The sequence below is a fragment of the Lutjanus erythropterus genome, chromosome 8 (genome assembly GCF_056507025.1).
Source record: "Lutjanus erythropterus isolate fLutEry1 chromosome 8, fLutEry1.hap2, whole genome shotgun sequence".
Lineage (NCBI taxonomy): Eukaryota > Metazoa > Chordata > Actinopteri > Lutjaniformes > Lutjanidae > Lutjanus > Lutjanus erythropterus.
This window is the reverse complement of record NC_139324.1, coordinates 21,381,498-21,408,786: the sequence shown is the minus strand read 5'-3', so window position 1 is coordinate 21,408,786 and position 27,289 is coordinate 21,381,498. Positions and strand designations below refer to the sequence as shown.

General features: G+C 40.0%; 1 protein-coding gene across 3 annotated transcripts in view; it reads left to right on the top strand.

Moving 5' to 3' along the window:
- tbc1d4 (TBC1 domain family, member 4) overlaps positions 1-27,055 on the top strand; it is a 40,334-nt gene extending 13,279 nt beyond the window's left edge. The window contains exons 7-23 of one of the 3 annotated variants that reach the window (XM_084724879.1): positions 631-763; positions 885-976; positions 1,154-1,264; positions 2,421-2,543; positions 3,041-3,100; positions 6,529-6,743; positions 8,089-8,241; positions 11,458-11,609; positions 13,345-13,539; positions 16,681-16,842; positions 18,163-18,321; positions 18,607-18,707; positions 18,898-19,041; positions 21,429-21,588; positions 21,741-21,910; positions 23,338-23,514; positions 25,591-27,055. In XM_084724879.1, the coding sequence (XP_084581005.1) occupies positions 631-763; positions 885-976; positions 1,154-1,264; positions 2,421-2,543; positions 3,041-3,100; positions 6,529-6,743; positions 8,089-8,241; positions 11,458-11,609; positions 13,345-13,539; positions 16,681-16,842; positions 18,163-18,321; positions 18,607-18,707; positions 18,898-19,041; positions 21,429-21,588; positions 21,741-21,910; positions 23,338-23,514; positions 25,591-25,821 (2,538 nt within the window). In that variant the 3' untranslated portion in view covers positions 25,822-27,055. Of the gene's footprint in view, positions 1-630; positions 764-884; positions 977-1,153; positions 1,265-2,420; positions 2,544-3,040; positions 3,101-6,525; positions 6,744-8,088; positions 8,242-11,457; positions 11,610-13,344; positions 13,540-16,680; positions 16,843-18,162; positions 18,322-18,606; positions 18,708-18,897; positions 19,042-21,428; positions 21,589-21,740; positions 21,911-23,337; positions 23,515-25,590 lie in introns of all 3 variants that reach the window. The other 2 variants (XM_084724878.1, XM_084724880.1) reach the window with 2 other exon arrangements.
- The last annotated feature ends 234 nt before the right edge of the window (positions 27,056-27,289 follow it).

Genomic DNA, 27,289 nt, shown 5'->3' with positions numbered 1-27,289 from the left:
ATGTGTTAATAAAAATGGCTTCAATTTTTTTGTTACATAACCATCTGACCCCAGTTATTAGAGATGATGGCAATCATTTTGCGTAATTCTTAAAATTGTTTTCATTCATCTTGATAAAAATAGCTGCATAGACTAACAGAAGTGTCATATTTCCGTCATTTCCACATTGTTTTCCACCAGTTGAAGTTTGACCTACGCTATGGTTTAATCGCACCTGAATGGAGAATTAGCGCCACCAACTGTTTATCTTGAAGTGCTTAACTTCCAATATTCACATAATTTTAGTGGATGGAGCATTTTCTTAGTATTTTCTTTTGCTGATTTTCTTTAAATTTGTTTAAAATTTGCACTACAAGGTTGTGGGTGACAAGGATATGGCCTGGTCTGGGCCACTGTGCATTGCTTATTTTTAATGTTGGTTCAATTTTTGTTTACAAAGCCTTAAAAGGCAAACAGAAATCTGTGAAATAGTGGCATATTTACAAGACAATTAATTGTCAACTTAAATTTTATGATCATGACAGCTCTAACTGCAGCTCTTGCTGTCAACCCAATACTTTTATTTCTATTCTCTAGAAGTCTGTGTGTGTTCACGCTTGTCTTGTCCCCATGTTTGACTGTACATGACAGGTGGATGAGGTGATGCTGACCCTGAAGCAGGCCTTCACTACAGCAGCAGCCTTACAGAGCAACAAGACCCTGATCCAGCTGTGTGAGGCCTGCCCCATGCACGACCTGCACAAGCTCTGCGAACGCATCGAAGGTAAGCCACGTCACCTCAGTCACACTCCGGCTCTCCTCTCTGCACTCACTCATGAATATATTGATGCTATGTGCTGATTCTCAGAGTAAAAGAACATCCTTACTTCCTATTCCGTTTCCAGGTCTCTACCCACCCAGAGCTAAGTTAGCCATCCAAAAATATCTCTCCCAGCTGACTGACAATGAGCAGGCTGAGATTTTCGAGCGAGTTCAGGTAAGGTCTGGCTGTGCTTAGAGAAAATCACTTTATTATCTGCAAAATTACTGACACATTAATAGTGTTTTGGTGACTGATTTCTAGCACGGTTGATTATTTGCAAATGATTTATCTGCTTCCCAGCAGTGTTTTGTTCATCTTGGGTTTTAATTGTTTGTGTGTTTATGTCTGCAGAGATTGAAGCCTGGCTCAGACCAGGAGGAGAATGAGCTGGTGATTCTCCATCTGAGACAGCTCTGTGAAACCAAACAAAAGTCCCACCTCCACATTGGAGAGGCCCCTCAGGTAAATTCTTCACCCTGAAGATGATGCAAAAAATCGGCCAAAAGAAATTACTGCATGAATTGCATTCCTGTGTCACAAGAGTGGGGATGAACCTCTCACAGAGTCTGAGTTACAGATTGATTTCTGAGGTTTAGCTTTAGTTTTAATAAGGAACTGAAGGACCAACATATTCACTAAAATCAAAATCAAGTGGTGCAGCGTGAGCCTGTAAAGTTTCCAATGACCTTTAACATTCTTGAAATTTAAGGAAAGTCAATATATACCATAAAGGTTTCTGAAAAGTAATGTATTTTATGCAGAATATCACTAAACTGAATGCCTCTCATCCCTCTGAATCTTTTCATCTACAAAGACTACTTATCTTTTTGGATTTTAGCTAGTTTGAGTCCTTGAATTCCAACAAACAAGTCAAACAAGTCAAACTGTGTTTTTCTATTGTTGATACATTTCTGTGAGTGATTATAAAGGGATAGTTCAGATTATTTGAAGTGGGATGGAATGAGATATTCATCAATTGTCAGTGCGTTATCTACAGTATATGCCAGGCAAATACACCCAGAGGACCAGAAATATGTCTCTACACCTCTTTAAATAAGGTGCACTGACAGTAGGTTGTGGGGGGGGGAATACATGCAGCAAAGGCCTGCATGCTGGAATCAAACCCATGGTCGCTGCAGAGGACTCAGTCTCTGTACACGGGCCTCAAGCTCTTCCAACTGAGCTACCAGAGCACCGCAAAACATATTTTATTGCTTAAAAATAGTAGTTGCTTGTGGTGACTGCTGTTGATGCTAAAAGCTCAGTTTTCCCAGTTCTTTGTTGCTTAAATGTACGTTCATCACTTCCCATCTGGATGTATTATGTTCCTGGAAAAGACCTAATCTGGTTATCAATTGAGTCAGTGTTACATTTCATCAGTTGCCGAGGGGAAAACATAACCTCAAAGTCTGACAGAGAAGTGGATTATTACTTCAGCATGATCCAGCCTGAGGGATTGTATGTTAAATATTATTCAAATGGGAGAACCCCAACAACAGACACTGTATTATTCTTGACTGTGGGCTTTGCACACAGTGAAAGTCTCTGCTGTCACATTTTATTGATTTTTTTTCTCTCATGATTTATTTTTCTTTTGTCCGTTATTATCATCTGACAGAATGCAGCAAACAGCTCATCAGCAGGAGACGGCGCGGCCACCAGCAGTCGCTTCAAACTTGATATCCTCAAGAATAAAGCGCGCACCTCCCTCACCAACTCTCTGGAGAACATCTTTGCAAGGGTGCGTCTGAGCAGAGAGGGTTTTTTTATAGCACATTTTCTTTTCTGCTCCTGCCTTTATCTTTATTTAATTCCCTGCTGTTATTGTATCTACTTTTTCCTTTCTTTGTCTCTTATTTCTCCACCCCAGACAGAGCAAAACCACTGTGCTGTGTACCTTTAAGTGGCTCTCTGCTCACTCTTTGTATCAGTTGCTGTTTCTGTGTCATTGTCATCCAGGGGATTTGGATTGACCCATATCTGCCAGTGAGACAGCAGAATAATTCCTTAGTAGAGTGATCCAGGCAATCTGAGACCTCTGCAGCCATCTGTTATTGTCTCAGAGACTTAGCTGAACAATGACATAGTTATGTTATGTTATCAAGTCAGGAAATATTTGTCCTCCAACTGCATGAGTGGTTGATATGCTTTTAAAAAGGGTTGTATAAACCTTTAGTTGCATATGTTTTTATTCATTTGTTTTCACATTACTTGTTTTATATTATCATCTCTCACCAGGGTGCTAGCCGGATGCGGGGCCGCTTGGGAAGCATGGGAAGCATGAGCAGTTTTGAAAGGGTAAGTGTCCTTGAAGGAGGGAACACGATAATTCCCAGAACTTCACTCAGGGGATTCTGGGAATTCTCACTTTTTAGCCAGTGGCTTTTAAAAGCATGTTGTATTCCAGCTCTGTCCTCAGGAAAGGTCAAGTGTGATACACATGCTTTCACTTTCATCAGTGTTAGCAGTTGGAGGCTTCTCATATGGAGACACGATACTGCAGTCCAACATTCTCACATGAAGCGGCATCGGCCAATAGAGGGAAGAGTACAGCAGGGAGTGTGTTTACAGAGCGATCAGCGAACCGTTTGAGATAGTTGGCTTCGCTGTGTCACTGCTGTGCGGAATGTAGTGTGAGTGTGTGATGTAGTCTGACTCCCCATCAGTCACGATGGAGTTAAAGAATACTCCACTGGTTTAACATTGTCAGACTCACTGTGGAAAGAATGGAAAGAAAAAAGGTCCAAAATCGATGCAGCAGAACCAGCAATATCATCTTATTTAATCCACACGGTTGTTTCCTTGTCAACACCTAGGGCTCACATTACCCACAATGCAATTCAACCTCCAGCAATTCAGTTAGAGATTTGTTTGTGTCATGCTAGTGCTGGCTAATGTAGCCTCAAGCAGAGATGATGAGCAGGCCAAGTGTTTCGATCTAGCAGAGATCCTCGTCAGGCATCGTCCAATGGGGGATGTCGACTTCAGTGGGCGGGACTTTATACCACTGGAAACCAACAGCAACCACTGTCCCCCAAGTCCCTTGTCTGATTTATGCATCCAGCTTGCTTTTTTGATCCAGCACTTGCAAAAGCCTTAGAAGTGCGTCCCCAACATGTATTTATCAGGTTTCACACATATACATATTTAAAATACTTTAAAATAATTCAGGCACAGTCAAAGACAATAAAATGAGTCTTGGTGTTATGACTGCTAATGTGCTTCAAACTCAGCGAGACAAGAATATTTTAAAAAGTAAAGGTCAACTTTATTGTGATCATAAAGTCGTACACAGTGCGATTATACAGTCAAAATCATTCTCTGCAATTAACCCATCCCAGTATCAGGACCAGTGGGCAGCCGCTTTGCAGCCCCCAGGACCATCTCCAGTCCTAAGCCAAAACCTCCTTGCTGTGAGGCGGAAGTGCTAACCACCACACCACTGTGCAGCTCTAGGAGCGTCTCCTCATATATCTGGCATTGCTGAGTCAAATGTTACTGTGCTGAATCAAGTGTTCATGTGCAAGAGCTTTGCATATCTAGGGTTCCCTTCTAGACACGACCAGGTGTTACCAATGATACTAATGGATCTGTTTGATTCAGGTCAAACCGAGTCAGGGTGCCATGGCTGACATGGGCTCATTGGAAAGGCTATGCTACACTAAATGGAACGGGACCTCAGTGTCATTGATAACACCTGTGTTTACCCCGTTTCAGGCCAATATGGCTGCTGTGAAAAAAGGTCTGTTAAACACACAGTAATATGAAATAGACCATAGCTGTCATATGACTTATTTTGCCCTTTGCATCAATCATGTCATGTCAGATTTACTGGAAACATGAATCACCAAGTGAGGGAAATTATTCAAATCAGCTTGAAGTGGAAGTTTCAAGTGATGGGGGATTTTATTAGGCTGTTATATCTCTTACTTTTACCAAAACCACCGATACTGGCTGTTGCAGATTTAAAAATAGTCAAACAGTCAGTCATAGTTACCCAGAAAACTTGACTTATTTTTTTATGTTTCCTTGCATTTGAAAAATAATTTGTGGACTGTGATCTTGATAAAATTGCTTTCAGCAACTCAAATATTTCCCCAAGAGAAGAGGAAAAATATGAAAACATTGGTGAAACCCAGAAATCAGTGGATACTAAGAAGAAAGAAAACAAATTGTGGATACGAACAAAAATAATAGAGAATTTGTGCCTATGTTGCTTCCTGCATGAGACTCTCTTACTTAAATGTTTATTCTGTGTGTGCAAGGAGAATCTTACATCTTCACTTTCAAGGCTCAGACCTATGCCCCTCTTTGTTACATGTGTGACAGTCAGAAGAATGCTTTTTCCCAGTGATTAAGCAAATAAGTAGACATCTGGGGATTGTGTCAGGATACAGAAGCAGGAAATTCAAGTCAGGATGTCCAGTCGTGCCTCTGCTGAGCCATGCCTGTCCCGGCTTCCTCTTCGCGGCTCTGTCATAGGACGCAGCACCGCACGAGCGTGTGATTCACTGAGCCACTTTATCTTATCAGTGTTTCCTAAAATCTGCAAATCACATCTAAGCCATTCAGCTGACAGTGATATCCAGCATGACATTCAGTTCTGCAACAGACAGACAGAGCTTTTGCGATTTGCAATGCGATTATCATAGCAAGGACTTTGAAGATAGTGACAGTTTTTTTCTATGCATATTGAAAGAAGCAGCACAAATAAATCTTAATTTCTTAGAGAGGGAGGTCTCTAAAAGCATGATGGGAGGAGATTAGAGGGTTTTCATGTGGAGTTGAGCCTCTGAGGTCCTTCCCACCAATAGTGTGTGATGCTGTGAGTCACAGGACATTGTCCATTAGAATACAATAGATGGTGGGAGTTGTACCGCCAGGCATGAGACAACGCTGAGTCCAAGAGTGTTGAGTGGAAAGTCGAACCTGGAACGAGTCTTGCTGTGGGGTTACGTGGGCTAGGTGAGTCCAGACGTGTAACTTGAGTAATTGAGCTGGTGTTTTATTTGGTTTTGGATTGTGACCATGGAGTAAAGTTACTGGCTGTGTGTGGTTTGATTTTCAAAGACATGGCAGGATTATTAGCCTTTGAATTTTGCCTGCTTTTACTCAGGTCATAGAGGAAACTTTTTTGGTTCAGGCTTTATGTTTAACTTTATTATTTACCTTTACCATTCTCTCATTGTTTCAGTTTTACATTCACTAAATTTAGTACGCATTTACTATTATCATATTTATTTTATTTTTTTATATATTTATTTTGGAGTAGATATTTATATTGTTTTCTTATTTTGATTTATTATTTGAATATAAAGAAAAGGTAAAATAAGGAATAAAATATACAGCGTATACTGTATTGTTGTTGATGAAAACTAAATAAAAAAGTTGGATGAAACAATTATTGGTTTAACAATAAACATGGGAAAATTCCAGATGATGCACTTTGAAAGACTTGTGGTAAATACTGTCCAGCATCATTTGTTCCAGATATGTGGTGTATAAAAACTAAATGCTGCCCCTTCATACTTAGTTTTGACTTTAGGGACAGAAAGTAGACCTGTCCTAGGCAACCTGAGCCGTCTAGATGGTTCATGACGTAGCAGAAGATCATAAATGTATGTTGGTCCTAAACCATTCTTCTCTATAAAATATCATGTGTATAGATCACTGTAAAGAGTTTTACTGACATCTTTCTTCCCTTCACTTTCTGTTCTCCTCAGCAGGATGAGGAGTCTCCCGGTCACTCCCCTCCAGGTTCCCCTCCTGCTTTCCCCGACGACGACCTTGAAACTGGCGTGCAGTTCCGTCGGCGTGCCCACACCTTCAGCCATCCACCTGTGAAGAAACGCATCTCCTTTGAAGGACAGCCGTCTGTCCAGAACAAACAGGTTCCACTGCGCAGACAACAGTCCGTTACCCAAGAACTACTGCAGAGCAGGTAATGTACACTTGATGTATCAGTAACGCTGCCGTGCTAGTTTGAACCTGTGGGAGAAAGGAATGATTGGTCAGTGAATCTTTTGGTCATTGGATTTTCCTGTCAGAAACTGGTTTTTAAAAACAATGAACAAGTTGTTATTTCATTTGTTAGGGTATTTTTCTTTTTTCATGGTCAAAAAGGGATGAACTGAACTTCTGTTTCACTGCGCTCAGGTGAGTCATTTGTGAAATCCCGGTCAAGCCAGTGACTCAGAAAAAATACCGGGCCTTTTTCATTTCTGTTTTCAAGTTATTTTATTTTCTGTTAAACAAAATAGAAAATGAAAATCAAACAGTCTTTTTTTTTACATTAATCTTTTTAAAAATGACCGAAATACCCCTTGTATATTCCAATTTTAATAGTGCTGGTGCACTTTTTTTCAGTTCCGATCCCATTCAGATTTCTGAATTTGGATATCTGCTGATATCAATACTATACAGACACCAGCACTCTTAGTAGTACTAGTAGTACTAAGATTAAATGGGGCTGAAACTGATGTTCATTATGGAAAGGTTGTGTAGTTTGTTTAATGTGACTTGTGTAACGTCATCCTTCAACCATTGTGGAGTGCTGTAGGACTGTGGCTTGAGATATTCACATGTGCAAGTTTAATAGTATTTTATGTTCCAAAATGCAAATGTTATTATTCAGATCATGGTGGTTTATATTTGTAATTGACATTTTTGTTCTGGTTTCTTGTTACACCATGAGTGAGGTGTCTTGTACATTTTCATCACTCTAGATGTATCTTAATGCAATAATCTGGATCGTATTTCCCTTGAATTACATACGAGTGCAGAGTAGAAAGGAGAAGCACCATTCAGTTCTCAATTGGATTGGTCCCAACTCTAAAATGATCAAAAGATACACTGACCCGGATGGATGTGTCTCTGTAGTGATGTTACAGGAGTGGATGTTTGGCACAGAGTGAATTTTACTACCTTTCTTTCTACAGGAGTGAGCCTTCGTGTTTTGTTTGAAGAAATGACTAATGCTAACTTTGCTCAGAAAATCAGAAACATTTGCTTTTCTTTTAATCAGTTTAACACTAACTAAACGTTTTAATTTTCAATTGATTTACACACAATGTAATCTGTTTGCAGCACTTTGATCAGTCCTGAGTCTCCCCACCTCCTGCTCCTCTCTCCTTGAACAATAGAATCACAAGTTTCCTGTCACTGTTTCGCTCATGAGTTCCTCTGTGTTTTTCTGTGCTCTGACCAGAAGCTCTTTCTTTTGTGTTATGTGTTTGTTTTTGTTTTTTGTTTTTTATTTATGGGCATTTCATGTTTGGCTGGCCCAGTCCCGTGGCTGTCTCGAGAACGCGCAGCGTTTCGGAGAGCGAGTCCTCCTTCAGCCTCCCCTCCTCCTTCTCCGCCCCCACTTTCCTGAAAAGCATTTACCAGGGCTCACTGGGCTCCCTGAGCTCCCTGGCAGACAGTGGGACCCTCAAGAGGTGAGAGGGGGTGCTCGGACAAACACCCCCCCAAACCTGAACTGTTTCTCTGCTGGGATGGCAGTAGCCGCGTATGTGTTGGCTGTCGAAACCTTTTAACACCCAGCTTTTTTGTCCCTGTACTTCCTGTCTGTCCAACTTTTTACTGGTAAAAATACTTTCCAGCTGTGCCTTTTTTTTCCCCATCGTCTCTGCAGCTGGAACCGCCCTCTTCCTGTTTCGCTCAGAAGTAGAAGGGGATGCTGATACACCCCTCTCTTGTTGTATTTGCATGTGAACTTGAAGTTATTTTGCATGACAAAACAATATTTAGCCTGCATTTACAGCTTTTATTACCTGCACTTCACACTTGTGCCATCACCTTTCCTGACAAGTGCTGCTCATGATGCCTCATCAGCATCATGCTGACATTTCACTGACGTCTTTATTTTGAAAGGTCACTGTTGATGTTCTGCTGCACTAATCAATCAGCTAATATAGTATGTTCAAGAAAAGAAGGCATACCGCCGTGTGCCTGCTGAGAGTCTCTAGATCCTCTCTGGCAGCGCCGCCCTGACAGGGTCTACTTGGTGTCTGGGTGGCAGAAAGTAAAGGTTAACATTTACATTATGAATGAGATTCAGTGGAGCAGACCATTGTAAAATGGCATTTCCACAGGAAGTTCTTCTTCTCTGACAGCAGTCTAGTCTTCTGAACACTTGCAACAAAAGGAGAAAGAAATGCCGTATCGGTACAGGTTGACCTTGATGATGACTGAGACCTGAAGCCTTGACCTGCCGAGTGTTAAAAGGTCTGGTGTGTGAGAGTTACAGGGATTTATTGGCAGAATATGGCAGAAATGGAATATGATATTCATAAGGATGTTTTCGTTAGAATCGTGTTTTCCTTACCGTAGGTCAGGGGTTCCAGAACTTTTTCAGATTGACACCAAAAAGAGAAACCAAATGTTAAAAATACATCATGAATTGCAGTGCTGATAAAAGCTCACCAAAACGTTGAATTTAAAATGTATATGAAATGTGTTTATTTCATTATAAATGTACATGACAGCAAATTTTCTGTGTGATATTAAGTTTCTCACCACCTCATAATGAACTTGCCCTGTCCAGTGAAATGCTACAGGGCTTTTCATATGAAACAGACAGGGAGCATTGAGTTTGTATTGACACTACCAGGCTGCAGTCACACTTTAGACTAAAATATTGTCGTGACAGCCCACTTTTCCCCATCATGCCTGGGCTGAGTAGTCTGTTAAGTTTGCTTTTTGTAACTGTTCTGTGGTTTGTTTGAAAGCTCACCACTAAATGCTCTTAAATCCTGGTCACACTGGACCTTCGAATCTGAATATGCCGTCATGTTCAAAGCCAAACTTTATCTCCTTATCTGCTCTGTGAGGCAACTAACCAGTGTTAGTGCAGACTTTTCTGTGACTGTCTTTGTGACTTAATCAATCAGTCAGTCAGTTGATCAATCAGGCTCTGTTTACATAGACAAAGCAAAGACTTTGTAATGATAAAGACTAAAATACGAACAGCACTCATTAACAACGGGAAACACTATTATTGACAGGAAAACATAATAAGAAGTAATATGTCAAGTGAAGAATTTTAATCAGTTAAAGAGGCTGTGTTAAATGTGCAGATCAGCTGTCTGAGGGAGTAAAAACATGGTCTCTGTGACATTTGTCTCAATAAAGGTCACATCCTGTTTTTCACTGTCCACATGATCAGACGGGAGCTGGTGTGCTGACCAAGCTTATTGACTACTACAGCTATCAAGTGATCCTCAATGAGTGAGGATCACTTGTTTCTTTTACGGAGGAAAAATACAATTTCAACTATAAAGGATTCATCAAGTCATTTATGAAATCTCTTCTGTGCTTGAGATTTCATTTTCACATTCAACGGCTTTTGAGTTTGGTGTGTGTGTGTTCCTTAGTATAGTATATTAGTGTATTCCTTATTCTTCAGGCTGGGTGTCGCTTAAAAAAATTCAGACACCAGTGCCAATACCAGTACCCTTAAAGTGATAATAACACCAATGACATGCTCCATATAAAACCTTTTTTCCTGTTATTCAATACCCATCGTGTGAATAGAAGCATTCCTGAAATAATCCTTTCATATGCTTTGCATTTATTATTATCAGATGCCACATACATATAGTCTAGCCATCAGAAATGTTCCAGTATCATTTTTTCCTTCCTGATACAGATTCTGATACCTGAGCTTTGCATATCGGCTCATATTGGGAACTGATACCTGTGTTAAAAAAAGATGTCTGTGTGTGTGTAAAATTATTTTTTAACAGCTGTATACTGCATTGTTATATGCCCGTCAGGTTAATGATATTTTATAGGCCGAACAACCAATCAATTAATCAAAAAAAAAAAAAAAAAATCAACAGATTAATAGATTGAGAAAACAACACCATCAAATCATATTATTCTCTGATTCTGATGCTATTTTACTAATCGTGTTGCATGACAGAGTTGGTAATTGCATGGTGGATTATTATTTGTGTTAAAAAAAAAGAGAGAAAAACAAACTGGAGACACATTTAACCTCTATTTCAACCACCTTTTTTGTATAAACTGTGTTCATATGTTAACACATCTACCAGATTCATCTCATAGACCATTATTGTCTTTCCACATATGACCCAAGTATTTTATTTTGGTGGTTTTGGTCGGGACCGTTTTAGGGCTTTGTTCGGCACCTGCCCAATTCTGAGTTGTTGGCAGGTGTGAATTTCAAGGTCTGGGTACTATGACTTGATGAATGTGAAACATAAGTAGCATGAGGCAGTGAGCATTTTTCAAGTTTTCCTCTCCACTAACAAAAGCAACTTCTTTTCCAGAAAAGGAACACACACGCATGCGCCTCAGCTGTGGCTGTTCATGTAGCTCATGTTTGTTGTCATTTTACAAACTAATTGTGACCTGCAGCACGACATTCTGCTTTATTAACATGGACATTGGGAATTGCAATGTCGGGTACACATCAGTAATGTTTACCTTGACCATTCCTCATCAGCTGAGAGAGTTTGTTGATGAGAAGCTTACGTAAGGTTTCCTGTGTCACTGCTGAGTGGAGACATTAGATGGATGTGTGTGTGTGCCTGCATTTGTAAAAGCTGCTGAAAGTGTGTTGGTGTAAGATGATACCTGACTCATTGATCGGGTGTCTGTTGTGACGCCGCTGTCTTCTCTCGTAGCAATGGCGAGGGCAGGAAGAGGACCCTGTCTGGCTGCAGCAGTGACTCACTGAGTGGGGGTCTCCCTCTGACCCCACGCAGGGTCTCCTGGAGACAGAAAATCTTCCTGAGGGTTGCGTCACCCATGAACAAGCCGCCCATGCAGCACGCAGGTCTGGTAACTCAATCCCTCAAGCAGTTCAGGCAAGGCACAACATGATGCTGAATTATCCACAAGTGAATAGAAAATGAGGCAGGAGGCAGAGGGAACACTGTATTCTTGTGGAAAAATGACTATTTTTAAACTCCTGACTTCCAATTTGCATGCAAAAATGGGAGTAAGTGCTGAAATGAAAGAGTAATTTTCCCCCTTTATCCTTGTCAGATAAACACTGATAAAGTGATCCTCCTACCTGTTCTCATGAGCAGCTTTCTTACCTTTAGCAGAGTCTTTCCTATCTTACTTCATGTGAGCAGAAAAAATGTAGCTACCAGATTGTTAACAGTTGCAGGGCATTAGAGGGGTAGTTCAGATTATTTTGAGTTGTATGCTGTACCTATTGATAGCCAGTGTATTACTTATAGTGGAAGGAGGTCGACATGCTCACAGTTTGGGGAAGCAGCAGGGACACAGGCATAGGAAGCTAAGCAATGACTGTTGTGGACAGAGTCAGCAACAAAAGGTGTTTTTGCCCCTTACAGAAGGTCAACCTAAAAAGAATCAAAAGTGTATGCTATATTTAGAATATTTTCACTGCTTTACCTATCTGTAAGACAGACTTTTCCAACAGGAAACCACTGTTCTGTAAACCAAATATCTCTCTCTCTCTCTCAACAAGACTCGGTTGTCGAAATCAGTAATTTTACCTTGCAGATCACTGGAGTTGCTGGTCTACTGCTGCCTCGATCTTTTAGTTTGTGTGTTATTGTCTGACTGTGATGAACTGTCCTTTTAAAACACAGAAGTCACACAGTAATGTAAAAAAGCAGATTGAGGCAGTAGAAAATCAGCAGCTCCCATGTTCTGTGAGGAAAAATTACTGATTTCGCCTATGGATTTTGGTTGGAGCAATATTTGGCTTATATAATGGTAGTATTGACTGGATGGAGGTAATACACTGAGTATCTCGAAATACCTCGTACAATCACACCTCAAATGATCCAAACTATCACTTTAGCTAGTTGCCAACTTTATCTGCCTGCTGGTCAGTTAGCGTTCCAGTGGGTTTATCAGAGCTCTTTTGCTGGAAAAAGCTGCCTGCCGCAGCTGGCAAAAGGTTTATTTGGAGCAGTGAGACTGAACAAGGCACAAAAAATATGCCATTAAATTACAACAACAAACTAAAAGAGCCTAAAAATGTCTGTAGAATTGTGGAGTTTGCTGATGATTCCCTGTGGATCCAACATGGCAGACAACCTCTTTCATAGTAGACATTACAGCCTGATGGATACAGGATTTTTGGGACCAATGAAGATATTAGGGAGTAAAAAAAATTATATCAATGTATCAGTTGATATTGTAATGAGCCCTCAAGCATATGTCACTAAGCTATGTAAAAAGAGGGGGAGGGGGTTTACAGTTTAACACAGTGCTGAAACAGTAAACCTTCACTGGTATTAATTATAAATAACTAGAAATAGGGTTAATCAAAAACCAATACCAGCATACTGTGTAAAATGCTGGAATTGGTATTGGTGAGTACATGTCTAAGCGCCAGTCCAATACCACATCATTTTTTAACCCTGACACTTATAGATTCCCAGCAGCGTCCCATAAGCCATTTTTTCCCTGATAATAATAATATCGGGCGACCAACATATCTGTCTGGCTCTAGTGGCCATTATATCAAATGTCCAAAAAACTGTGAATTAAAAAAGTTGTCCTGGTGTTTTTGGATGTTGTTTCAGACCACTCTGATGGCAGGGAGCTGTTGCCTCTCTCGCCTCGTGCCTTTGACTCCAGTCTGGATCCCATGGGGCAACTGCTGCCACCGGGGGAGAGGCCTAAGAGGACAGGGGCTGACTACCGGGCCCTCTGGAAGACTGCCATCCACCAACAGATCCTACTGCTGCGCATGGAGAAGGAAAACCAGAGACTGGAGGGTGAGTTGCCATCACTCCCATGCAAATTAAGTATGAAAATCACCCTGAAACCAGCCTTTTCTTTGGTCACATGAATTACAAATATGAAGAACGTGATGTCTGTAGTCTTGCTGCTGCCAGATCATTCAGTATCATTTGATGTTAAGAGTGTTTCTCTGGGGACACTGCTGGTATTTATAATTCATCATGGGGCAGTTCACACTGGGTCTTTTTGTTAAGATTGTTGAGATATTTATTATAGTGGTTATATCCACTCCAGTCTCTTTAGCCCACCTACTGTGAACGTCTCACATTCCTCACTGCACGCTCTAACACTTACAGTGCTTTCACTTCTTTTGGTCTGGGACCACAAATGATGCATTTTTACATTTTAGTTCTACTCCAGTTCCTGTTCACACTGACTTTTACAATCAAACCAAGATGAGCAAATATGATGTAACACAGAGTGTGTGTGATATAACTGATTGGACAGCTTTGGCAGCTGTCCTGCTTCCTGCATCATCAGGACACAAGTTGGGAAATCAAATTCCGGTGACTGGCAGAAGCTTATGAAAGTCAAGTCAGCCGAAGTATAACACAATCATCTCAGGGCACTTCTCATATAAAGCAAGTCTAGACTGTAGTCTTTATAATATTATTTACAAATACCCAATTGTTTCCATTAAGAGCAAGCACTAGGTGATGAGGCAATGAAAAACTTTAACAGGCAGAGACCTTGAGCTGAACCAGACTCTTATAGTGGGAGCCGGTGATGCAGCACTTATTACTTCTGATGTGTATATTTATGCTCTTTTGTGTCACCGAGAAGTAACTGATTATGAGAATCATTAGTATACATAGACTGCACATTGATTGCATGCTATGAATAATGACTAACAAGGAGAGACAGGGCAAGAAAAGTGCCTTGTACATCAGAGATGTAGAGCTTTTTACTTTGGGATCAATGTCGCGCACTTTTTAATCTGACAGCACACACGCAGCAGGATACAAGCACAGCAGTTTTAACAGTTTTTGCCTTGTTAATCAGGGAAAATACCAGGGCTGACGTGCCTGTGTGCTACTATGGTAAAAAATGATTTGCATAAGTATATACTAGGTATGGGCAATACAAAACCTTTTAAATTCTATATGATACTGATAGTTTTTGTATGGGTGTATAAATTTTCAAAACATTGTAGACAAAAAAATTGGAAAATCACATGACATACCGGCAGTTAATATCAAATTTATTCCAAAAGAAACTATGAGTACAAGTAAATAAAATGTTTGTGATAGTAATTGTAAAAAAAAAGGTCAGTTTTAAAGAAATACTTTGATAAAATGATGATAAAATGAATAATCTGCCGTTGTTCAGCCTGTTGCTGCTGTGTGGCACTTTACTGTCACAAATAGAGAATCTCGCTGGTTTTTTATCTACAGGTGAAAAGTAATACCACAACACATTCGTTAACATTTGTTATGTTTCCGCTGTCACAAGTTTGATGCAGAAGTGTGTAACTGTGTGGCTGCACACTCGGTTCTCATGTCTCATAAGTTTCATGTCATGTGACACAGGCCGGCTAAATATATCAGGGCTGCTTATTGGCACGAACATTACACAAAAGTACTGAAAACATTTGGAAGTGATGCAGGCACCCCTGTTTTGTATTTATGTAATAATATTATCACTATTTTTTTTAAAGGAATCGATACCAAATGAGTAGCTTGTGAGGACTGATGTATCCATCCTGCAGAATTAATCCATCCATCTTGCCTCCTGAACAGATTTCACGATCAGCAGTGGATTTATTAGTAGCGTAGACTTGAAAATCACGTCTGCTATCATAAAATCCTGTGGTTAGTTCGGTTCCTTTCACCACTAATTAACCGCACCAGAGTCCGCTTGGAACATCAGCAGCTTTCACACCAGCTCACATCAACCGCACTAACCAGCAAACAGTCCTGAGTTTGTTTTAACTGAACCAGACAGTCTTAAAGTCTTGATGTCTCTAATTGAAGCTTTGTGAGAGCAGACAGGGACAGAGGACTCGGGAGTCACCTACTTACGCCGTCATGTCTGGCTGTTTGTACAGATAAAATGTTGCCATCTTGGATTGAGATTCTGGAGCATGGCTATATTTAGAGCAAAATGTTTGGGTGTTGCATATACACACACATGAAGACATGCAGAAACACAAACAGACACTTAGTAGGTTAAAGTTCATGAGTGGAAAAAAACAGCAGTCATAAAACAAGGCATTTGGAAATATCGCCCTCTAATGGCGTAGTTTATTTAGGCTGCATCCCAAAGCTTCTTTTAGCTCTCCCTCTTTCCCTCTCCTCCCCTCACAAACACGTGTCTCTTAACAGGAAGTTAACAGGCAACAGGAGGATTGGAGTGGAGGAGAGGAAGTAGAGGCCATGTGGGACAGTTAAATAGCTACTTCATTATCAAAAAGGCATCTTTACAGTGAATTGACATGAAGTAAACCCCACCTAATGATAAAGTCAAGGACTGTAATGTGTGTCAGTTGCACAGAACTCTTGCTGTCAGAGTAAAGCAGATTTTTTTGCCTTTGCTATGTGTAGCCTTTCTATTATATTCTACCAACACATCTCTTTCCCTTTGTTTGTTACTATGACACCAATGCTGGTCTGAGGACCTAACTGTGAATAACCGTTTTCAATAGAAGGTAAGAGATATAAAAGGAGCCACTGGGATCAGGGCAGGTAGATGTTTTGCATGATTATGGGTGTTTTATGATTATATTCATTCAGTTCAGCCTCTTTTGTTTGCATGTTCAGGTGCTATCATACTTTTTTGTTTTGTTCTTTTCTCTTTTGACTGTCTCCCCACCTCCACCTCCAACATAATAAGGTTGGATCTGTGGCGTTAATGTGGTTATTGTGGCTTGTGTTTACGTGGTAGTCTTTCCATGGTAACTGGTGACAAAAGGTGTGAGGGACTGTATCCATACTTGCTCTCACCGCTGACATCTTTTATTCTGCTACATTGTTGTTTCACAAAAGCATAAGCAGAAGTGCAGCCCTCCTCTGGTGGCCTTTGGTGTTGATTTCCTGGTGCGACGAGAGAACCTTCACTGACAAAATGATGCTGAATGTGATCTTTCGTCTCTTTTTATCCTGGCGATTGTGTTGCAGCGAGCAGAGATGAGCTGCACATCCGCAAGATGAAGCTGAACTACCAGGAAGTGGGACAGTGCTCCAAAGATGCACAGGCATTATGGGAGAGAAAACTGACAGCCCCGGGCAGAACGACAGTCCCACAAGACAAGGAGGAGTTGTATCGTGCTCTCTGTCAAGGTGAGAGATGTGTGTGTGTAGGTTTGTGTGTGTAAGAGAAGAGTGAGAAAGAGGTTACACATTACACTTGTGTGGTTTTGAATCAACCAAACCAAACCTATACTTCAATATCAGTGTATACCATACTGTGCAATATTTCAATTAGGCGCAACATTATTTCATACCAAACTGTTCAATTTCTAAATTGAACTATAATATAACTATAATCTTAACTCAACTGCTTAGTCAGTTTCTTGTTTATATTGTTCTTATCATCTTTCATCATTTAAGGGAAAAGACCACTTGGCCTTTGGTGTTGAACTGAAGGTTTAAGAATGATTTTGTTTTTCTTATTCAATTATTTTTCTAATTTGTCAATTCAAACTTAAAGTACAAAGACGCTAGAAGTCACTTAGAGTTCAGTCTAAATAATGGCGTCATACTAAATAGTCTGCAATATATTTAGAGTTACTATCTCAAAATAATGACTCAGTATCTCATAATAATGAAACTTTCTTAAAATAATCATGGAATATTCATCAGGAGGGATGTCCCGATTCTCCAAATCCACTATTCAATTTGAGTTTCTATTTTAAGGTCACGATTCAATTTTTTTTTACTGATGATTATGCCATTGTTAGGCTAATGAGTGTGAAATGATTGTTTTTAAGCCCTGACAACTGACATTTATGTTTTCAAATTCTTCTTAAAAAGAAGTCCATATGGTAACAAGTGTGATATAATGGCTGGTAAGCTACTGTGTCCTCTTTGAAGTCTTGTTTTTTTCTTCGGACATGCGCTGGACACCACAAGTAGGTGAGCATCTGTATTCTCATGCTCACTTCCTCGTGCTGCGAGTCTGCATCACAACTGCTCAGTGGTTCCCCAGCTGTTCGCACTGAGCTCAAAATATAAGCCACCACTAGTTATGTGTGCAGCATTTCACCTAATGCCCAATCAGGATCTCAACAAAAGAATCTGGTAGCTAAAAACCATATTGACAAGAAAGACGCAGAGCAGAAAATGGTAAAAATCAGGTGAGGCGGTGTGAGTGGGGCATCAAGGCCACTTGTGGCAGCAGGGCACAGGATCTTTTGAGGGGCATAAGGCAACACTGAGGTGGGATGGTGGCCATGGCTGTCATAAAGTTCTCGCCCTGGTTCTCATTGTTTTATTCTCCAGTGTAAATGTTTCTTGTTTACTTATTTATTATATGTTGCTGTTTATTTAATATGCCATCCTCCTTTTGCAGTTTTAATAATGCAGATTTTCCTGTTATTGGATTAATAAAGGTTTACTTTATCTTGTCTTATCTTACGTAGTCTCAATCTTTGTGCGCAGGTGTTCCGAAGAGCAGGCGCGGGGAGGTCTGGTTGCTCCTTTCCCATCAACACCGGCTGCATCACAGACTGCCCCAGCGTCAGCAAGCCCCGGACACCCCCTACTACGACCTGCTCAAGCAGCTCACTGCACAGCAGCACGCTATTCTGGTGGATCTAGGTGTGCACAAAACTGTGAAAAGAGAAAAGTCATTGAATTAGACTGCATTGTATTTTAAAGCTCTGAAAAATGATTTTGGGAAATGTATGTCAAAGAAAGTTGCTCAACAAGTAGAAGCTATAATTTTTATTGTTAGTTGTCATAGCGGTTTGGTCGTTATTCCTTTTAGTTTTAAGAAATGACAGGCAAAGACAAAATTCTCCCTTTTGTTTATTCTTGTCACAGAAAACTATGAACATTCAGTAAGTGTTCATATGAAAATATTATTTCTGTCTCCCTGCTTAGGCCGGACCTTCCCCACCCACCAGTACTTCTCAGCCCAGCTGGGTGCAGGGCAGCTTTCCCTCTACAACCTCCTTAAAGCCTATTCTCTGCTGGATACAGAGGTACATACCACATCCATGTTTCCTTTACCCACAGTGCATCAGTGATCACCTTTACATGCACAAAAGATTCAGGTTGCGGCCCTTATTCAGAATTATTCCTACTAAGCTGTTCATATGGCTGATGAAAATGAATATGTCATGAAACTGGTGGTATACACTTCATTGTGTGTTCTTTTTTTGTGCCATGCAGGTTGGCTACTGCCAGGGTATCAGCTTCGTGGCTGGAGTGTTGCTGCTGCACATGAGTGAAGAACAGGCCTTTGACATGCTTAAGTTCCTCATGTATGACCTCGGCATCAGGCAGCAGTACAGACCTGACATGGTGTCTCTGCAGGTGAGCACATTAATGGAGTGGATGAATCATTAGAACATTTTATCAGAATATGAAGGCTCTCGATACCGGGTGGTAACATTTTAGCTACATTTAATTCCTGCAAGATGATTTAGGACTCAGCCAGCGTTAGACATGATTACTTGTTGCACCAACATTTACATTTAAAAAGGTCAAATTAGAGCCAAATTATAGCTTTTTTCCAGAGTGTTTAATAAATTGATATTCACTGGTGCATTTGGTACGGTGATAAAATAATCCTCTGTGCGTGACAACTGTCTAGCGGGGTTGTTGTCAAAGTTAGTCTTTCCTAATGTGTGAATTGTATTAACATTACTTCCGTCAGCCATAAAGTGTGTAGATAAATTCAGCTTACATTATAAAAGTTACTAAAAGGTTGTGTGTTACGTCGCTGCCACGGAAAATAAATAAAACTTCCCTGTTCATTTAACTTTACTATGGCATTTTCTTCAAATCTTTAAGTTGGTCCAGAAAAGGCCTGGAATTTCGGTCTTTGGTGTCAATGGACGTCCATAGGGAGAGACCATACATGGACAGCAGTACAATGAAAATACACTGTTTCATAGAGGAGACAAGCAGTTTCCAGTCTGTAGTGTAAACCAGAGAATTGTAGAATGACATCAGTCTTCATGGTCAAAGGAAGTTTATATCACATTGACACTTCTGTCCATGTACATGCATATATCAATATATATGCTCCCCTTCTCATGTTCATCCTGAGAGCTTGTCTCTGCTGCAAATCTACATCACACAACCCACCACTGGTTATGTACGCAACATTTCACTTAGCGTTACCAAATAAAAAGCTAAAGAGAAGACTGGTGTCTAATAACCATACTGACCAGAGAAACACAGAGGACAGAATTAGCTCAGGAAGTACATTTGGGGCATCAAGACATATCATTTTCTGAGGGTCATAAGGCCAAACTGAGGGGACATGGCGGCTATGTCCAGGAATTTCATAGCCAATTTGTGAAAATCAAACTTAGCTATTTAGCAGCTACAAGTAAGGCTAAAACCTAAATAGGCTGAAACTGTAGGTCAGTATATGTATATGTGTGTGTGTGTGTGTGTGTGTGTGTGTGTGTGTGTGTGTGTGTGTGTGAGTGACAACTCAAATGTGAGAATGTTGTCATCTCCTATATTCTACATTAACTGATCTTTGAATATAACAAATATATTCTTTATGCATGCCATTTCTTTCTTACCCCTACCCTAAATAATCTGACCACTGAGACTGAACAGCAACACACAGGCTGCTTCAGGGCCGTCTCATTTCTCTAGATGATTTTCATTGTTGAATATTCTTTCAATTATTTTCTTGATTAATCGATTAATTGTTTGGTCCATAAAATATCAGAAAATGGCAAAAATGTCAATGTTTCCCAGAGCCTAAGGTGATGTCTTCAGATGATTAATCAATTATCAGAATTGTAAATGATTGATTTAATAATCTATTAATGGTTGCAGCTCTGTATTTCTCTCTCTCTCCCTCTCTCTCTAAAAAAAGTTTTTTGTTTTTAGTTTTATTTTTGTTCACAGTAATAAAAGCTCTGTTATCACATAAGGACTATCCATAGTGGCTTTGAAGTTAAGAGTAACACATTTCATAGCCCAGACTTTGAAACAGCATGTGATTTTTACATTCATGTTTTTAGCTGCCATCTGCCTGCTGTTAAGGGCCTTGTGTGGGTTAGTAGTTAACAACAGCAAACAGCAGTCAAGTGTCTCCACCTCTAAATCAAACCACACCTGCATGCCTGTTCTGTTAGCTTTAGTTAAACATCAGCTGACCTCACCGGGGCGAAAAGCATCAGCAGGCGTGGTAATGTTTAATCTACATCAGGTAACCATTTGGCCGAGCAGTGGCCTGTTGTTTCTCTCTACACTGCAGTTCTGTTCTTCTCAGACTGATCCAAAGCTTGCAGAGATAAGAGGAATTTGTGCCGTTTTCTCTGTGCAGGGGTTCAGTGAGAGGAGTTAAAGGTATTACTTGTCTTCTTTGTAACGGTCAGGAAATTGTAAGACTGATAACAGTCTAATTTTAGCTCGAGCTAACTTCTGCTTCTCTTTTCTGTCTGCTGTGCATGTCACTGTGGCACTTGTCAGGATCACTGTAATACGTTGTTAGTACTGCTTATTAAATGCTTTGCCTTGATGCATGTCTCAGCAGGTCTGTAAAAACTAATACTCGCAGGGCTCCGTGTGTGGGTAAAGGTTCATTTGGTGGCTAGTTTTTCTTAGATTACCCTGTGATACTCTATCACCTGTAGATCCAGATATACCAGTTTGTTCCGGCACAGCATGTCTTGACCTGTGTGTGTGTATCATCTGTTTGAATGTGTCTGTTTATGTCCTTTTCATCCTAGATTCAAATGTACCAGCTCTCTAGACTGTTGCACGACTACCACCGCGAGTTGTACAATCATTTCGAGGAACACGAGATCTGCCCGAGCCTCTACGCAGCGCCGTGGTTCCTCACCCTCTTTGCCTCACAGTTCCCCCTCAGTTTTGTGTCCCGCATCTTTGGTATGTTTTTAGAATTAATGTCTGATTGCACACAAATGCTCACCAGCACAATGCTACTTTCAGAAGAGGCTGACATTTAAAAGCCTCATAATAAATACAGCTTAAAGGGAAAGTGTTTAAAGCGTTTTTATTGCTGTGTTTTTGTTTTCCAGATTTTGTATTTGTCGAGGGGACTGGGGTGATCTTTAAAGTGGCCCTCTGTCTGCTGAGCAGCCATGAGGGGGAGATAGTGGAGTGTGACAGCTTTGAGAGCATCGTGGACTATCTGAAAACAACACTGCCCACCCTCACTCACACGCAGATGGAGCAGACCATCGCGAAGGTACAGAATGGGATGTTCAAATGGATCAAATACCCAAATATCCAGATAATGAAGCACAGTAATGCATGTAAACTTAATGCTTGTGCATGAGAGGCCACATAACCCCAGCTTAATTTAGCCGGTAAGCCAAGAGACACATTTTCTTCTTGTGGTTTAGTTGAAGGGATAGTTCAGATTATTTGAAGCAGGGTTGTATGATGTACTTGTTGATAATCAGTGTATTATCTACAGTAGATGGAAGTGGACACATTCCCCTGTTAAGAGAAGCAGAGAGGAATACCAGCATTTGAAGCTCAGCAGTTCACTGCTGTGGATGACGTCACCAACAAATAGTGTTATAGTCATAGAAAAAATGTTTTCACTGCTTTACTTTGCAGTCAGACAGCCTTTTCTGATGGGAAACCACTCTTATATAAGCCAAAAAAATGCTCTCTCCAAATCAACCGAACTCCATAGGCAAAATCAGTCATTTTGTTTGTTCTGTTCTAGGACTTTGGTATTTATAAAATATTAGTTTCGATTCACGAAAGTTAAACAAAATAAGTTAAATTACTGATTTTGCCCATGAAGTTGGTTTGGTTTTTGTTATTTGGCTTATATAACAGCAGTTTCCTTTCAGAAAAGGCTGTCTGATAGCAAAGTAAAATACTGACATTATTCTAACTATAGTGTAGAAAACTGATGTTGTTTTTTTTTAGGTACATCTGCTATAGGCAATCCACATTCAGTAAGTACCTCATGCAGCCCCACTTCAAGAAATCCAAACTATACCTTTAAATGGAATTGACTGGAAAACTGAAAACCTACTTGGTCAGGCAGTTAGCTTAGTTACTTTACATTAGCCTAATTCAGTTAATACTACCACTACCTTTAATGTTTGCCCTCCATCTGTAGGTCAAATACCCACCCCTCTGGCAATGAGTTTTCTGAGATCTGTAAGGCAAAGATGATGCACCTCTAGCTCACTTTTTTAATCTGTGTTTTTTATTAGATAAAAAAAATGGAAAATCCTGAAAATCTGGATAGCTGAGCAGGTCACTCCTTTATATCAGTGGTTCTCAAACTGTCGGGTGTAGAGCCTCTGCACGTTTGTTATGTCGGGTTTGCTGATGCTATCATTTTTTATTTCACTAAAATTCAACATGGATCCTTTTCTATTAGTTGCTTCCCCTATCATTGTTATTGAGTTGTTTGTAGCAGCCGTTAATTTGGTGCTACAGTTAATACACAGACAGTAGTTGTTAATAAGATCAATTCACTGTTCATTTTTGTCTCTTTGTGGGATTTGTTGACAGTGCAAAAATATGAAATATCACCAACTCACTCATAATGCTTTACTCTCTACGTTGCTGGGCCTGTTGGTGTCTGTAATGATACAGATGTACTACAATGACTTGTGTCTCATTGTGTAACCTGTCGTCTGCCAGGTAATGGAGATGGACATCTCCAAGCAGCTGCATGCATACGAGGTGGAGTACCACGTCCTGCAGGATGAGATGTTAGATGCCGGGCCGCTGCCTGATGACTCTGACCGGCTCGACAAACTAGAAAAGACGAATGTGCAATTAAAGAAACAGAATATGGATCTGCTGGAAAAACTTCAGGTAAGGAAAGAGAGGAGTTTGCACTTAGATCTGGACCTGCAACAAGACTGCAGCCCCCAGTTACTACATTTCATCCACAGCATTGACTCTGGGAAACAACAGCAACAAGACAGAAGTGAATGAAACCCTATTTGTTATAACTTAAAAAAGTTAGTGTCAGGGCTGCCTTAAGATTTAATTAAATTGCTACGAAAATCTATTGCTATTAAATACAAGTCTAAGAAGTGAGGGACTGACTTCAATACTAACATTCATTGTGGTTTATTATTTTGAAAACAAACAACTATGACTTATCTTAAAGTGTATATTAACGACCCACATCAAGATTTCACCATATATGTTTTCAAACTGTAAAAACCATACGTATCAGCCAAATTTTAAATCTTAAACAATGCATGCTGGGAAGTGTGCTAATATGCTGTTTAGAAAGTTAATTTAATAAGTTGGTAGAAGTCTATTCATTACATTCATTCAACTCATCATTTCAAGTCAAAGGACTTCAAGTTAGAAGAACTTATGATTCTAAGTCCTGAGAATAAATACTAGAAAGTTAAAGTTAAATCAACTTGAATAAATAAACCTTGTATATTTATCTTAAGTGAATGAAAAAAAGATTAGTTAATTCCACTAAATTCTGGTATGATTTTTTACAGTGATATTACTATTTGTAGTACACAGAGGACTAAAAATAATATTAATTTAAGTTTACTTTGATAAAGGTAACTAGCTAATCTAAATGTTTCATATGTAAACTGGCAACTCAGTCTTTGTGCATCATTTGTATTTACAAAAATCAATATATATTTTTATTTTACTGAACAAAGTATTGCAGAGTTCCAAGTAAATGTAGAAAACAGTAGAAAACAATAGAAAACGGGAAACTCATTTTATATACCTCTTCTCCCAGACTGACATATCGTCCAGTTTGAACCATAAGTGGTAAAATACCAGATCTCAGCTCGGCAACTAAGGATCTTTGCTTTTTAGGTAAATTATATATGCCATAATTGTCAGTACCATATTCATATTTTATCATACTAAATGTAAGTAGTGTATGCAATCATGATTATGTTTCATGACTCCAGACACTCAGCTGTTGAATTAAGCCTAATATTGCTGTTTTACATAACTTTAGGTGAGACCACATACATAAAAAAAGGTCTGTCCGAAGACATTAATTAGCTTCTTTCTCTTGCAAAGTGTGAAAAACAGTAAAATCCACCAAATTCTCTGAACTCTCTTTAACCAAATCACACACATTTTGGCTTATTATTATATGTGATCTCCTTTTCATAACTGTTGTAATAACAAAAGTAATATTTTTCCATTTCTGCTCACTTAGCCACATCTGAAACTGTTCGGAGCCTCGTACTTTGAAAACCCCCAGTTTATCCCATATAAATATCTTTCTTGTCAGCTTGTTTTCTTCGATATCATGACAAATACCAGCCAGTGATTGGTATGTAATTTCTAATGATATTTAATTATTATTAATTATTGAGGGAATTAATGTGTAATTGTGGGAGGTATTGAAGTTATTGGTCAGTTTATGGTTCCTTCTTTTGATGGACCGGTGAACAGCTCTGTCGTATTTAAGAGATCCACAGAAGCTGCCACTTGTAGTGTCTCATACGACCTATAGATGGCACTAAAATACAAGTTAAAAACAGTGAAAATGACAGCAAGACAAAGGGACTGAACACTCTGTGTTCTACAGATACTGCTAACATTTTGTTCATTAGTTTGTGAATCTGTGTAGCAGATTCACCTGATGGTTCTCATATTGATGAGGGTCACAAAGGTATTGATCTGCTCTCATGTCAAATATTAGTGGACTCTAAGACCTATGGTGTTGGATAACTGTGACTGTAATATTTAACAAGTGATTTACACTTGATTTACACACTGATCTCACTTGATTTGTTCTCTGGTCCTGGTACGAAGTCCCACTAGTGCTGAGTTGTAGTTGAGTTGTCAGAATCTGTAGCCTCTGTGCTGTTCGTTTACCCTCCAACCAAATGTGTGCCTTTGCATCGTACCCTGTATTTACTGAGGTGCAATGTCTGTGTCCTTCAGGCTGCGCGGCAGAAGATTCAGACGCTGGAGACGAGCGTAGAGAACTTCCTTTCTCGGGAGAGCAAAATGAAGCACATGATCCGCTCTCTGGAGCAGGAGAGGGCAGCTCACCAGAAGACCATCGAACGCATGCGCTCATGCCTTCCCCCTGACGCCCTGACAGATGTGGAGATGACCCAGATCAAAACAGGACCCAACGGGAAAGCCAAAACTGCAGCCAAGAAGCCCTGATGGCAACCAGGGGGGCTGGCTGCTGTGGGCAAACGCTGAAGTGAACAAATGGAGACTGCTTTAGTGGTGCTGAGACCCACAGCTATTGTTGTACTGCTGCACACGAGTAGCAGTGTTTTCTGAGTGTGTGTTGTCTGGACTTGCAGACTGTATGGGAAATATCTACGTGATATTTGTCAGCATATAATAGAGCGGTGGGAGGATGGTTTCAGTTATATTAGCAAACAGACTGTTCTGTCAGTGCATCAAAGCTGCTGCTCTGTCTCATCTGTTTCACTGCCAGTCTGAAGGTGAGATCAAGATGCACAACATCCTTTCCTACTCAGATCTTTTTGGTAATCACAGGGGAATTTTTTAGATTGACACAAGTCAGAAATGTCTGCAAATCTTTTTTGAGCACTGCCTTGATGTTTTTACTGTAGCACCACAAAAACATTGAACAGAAGGTGCCTGTTGGCAAACAATCCTTTGGACCTCAGGTTCAACATGTAGCCATTACCAGTGTGTGTGATCCTGGAGGTGATACCCCCATTGTTTTGTGTCTGTGATGGAAACTCTGCCTCAGAGTAATCACATTGCTTCATTATTTCCTTTTATTCACTTGAATTTTTTTTTTGTGAATGTAATTTCCCTCCAAAGATCATTGTGATAACATTCTGTTTTTCACAACGCAAACATCTGGGTGCACATCTGCGATGTTAGGCTTTAAATTTCAGCAGACATACTGTAGAGTATCTTGTTGCTCATCTCTCAGCACGGCGTTGCTGCCGTCACGTGAGAGAAATTGCACTTGCTGCTTTTAAGGAGGAAGTGTTTCTTCCAAAGCTCAGGCAGGATGTGAGGTCGTCTGCCTTCACAGTTTCCTGTGTGACTGACCGCGCTGTCGCGTCATTTTAGCACCACATTCAGACACTGAGGCAGAGTTCACTGAAAAACAGGCTAAGGTGGAGGAGCGATCTGAATGTACAGCACATGATTCTGTTCTAAAAGTCTGCAATTTCTGACATGCTTGTTTTTGTCAACCTGAGGTTTGACAAAACTAGCAGCATCCTCCCTTCCTGTAGTTCTTGAAGGAGGGACTACAAGCAGTTAGTGTTCTTTGGCTCATGATTGCAAGGCAGTACATAGAGTGTCAGTCAAAAGTTTGGACACATCTTCTCAGTCAACGTTTTTTCTTTATTTTTATTATTTTCATACATTATAAATGAATACAGGAGACATTAAAAGTATGAAATATGGAACTAAGTGGTCAGCAAAAATGTCAAAACAAGGCAAATTATGTTGTATACTGTAGATTCTTAAAAAGAAAACCGATTCTTGCACATTCTGCGTCTTCTGCACTTGCACTCAAAGACTTAATAATGTTGTTTTAAAGGAGTCTAAGTCTAATATATTTTCAGTAATATCTCATAAAATGACCACAATATGTCATCAGAGATCAAGGAAACATGTTAAGCTGAAATACTCG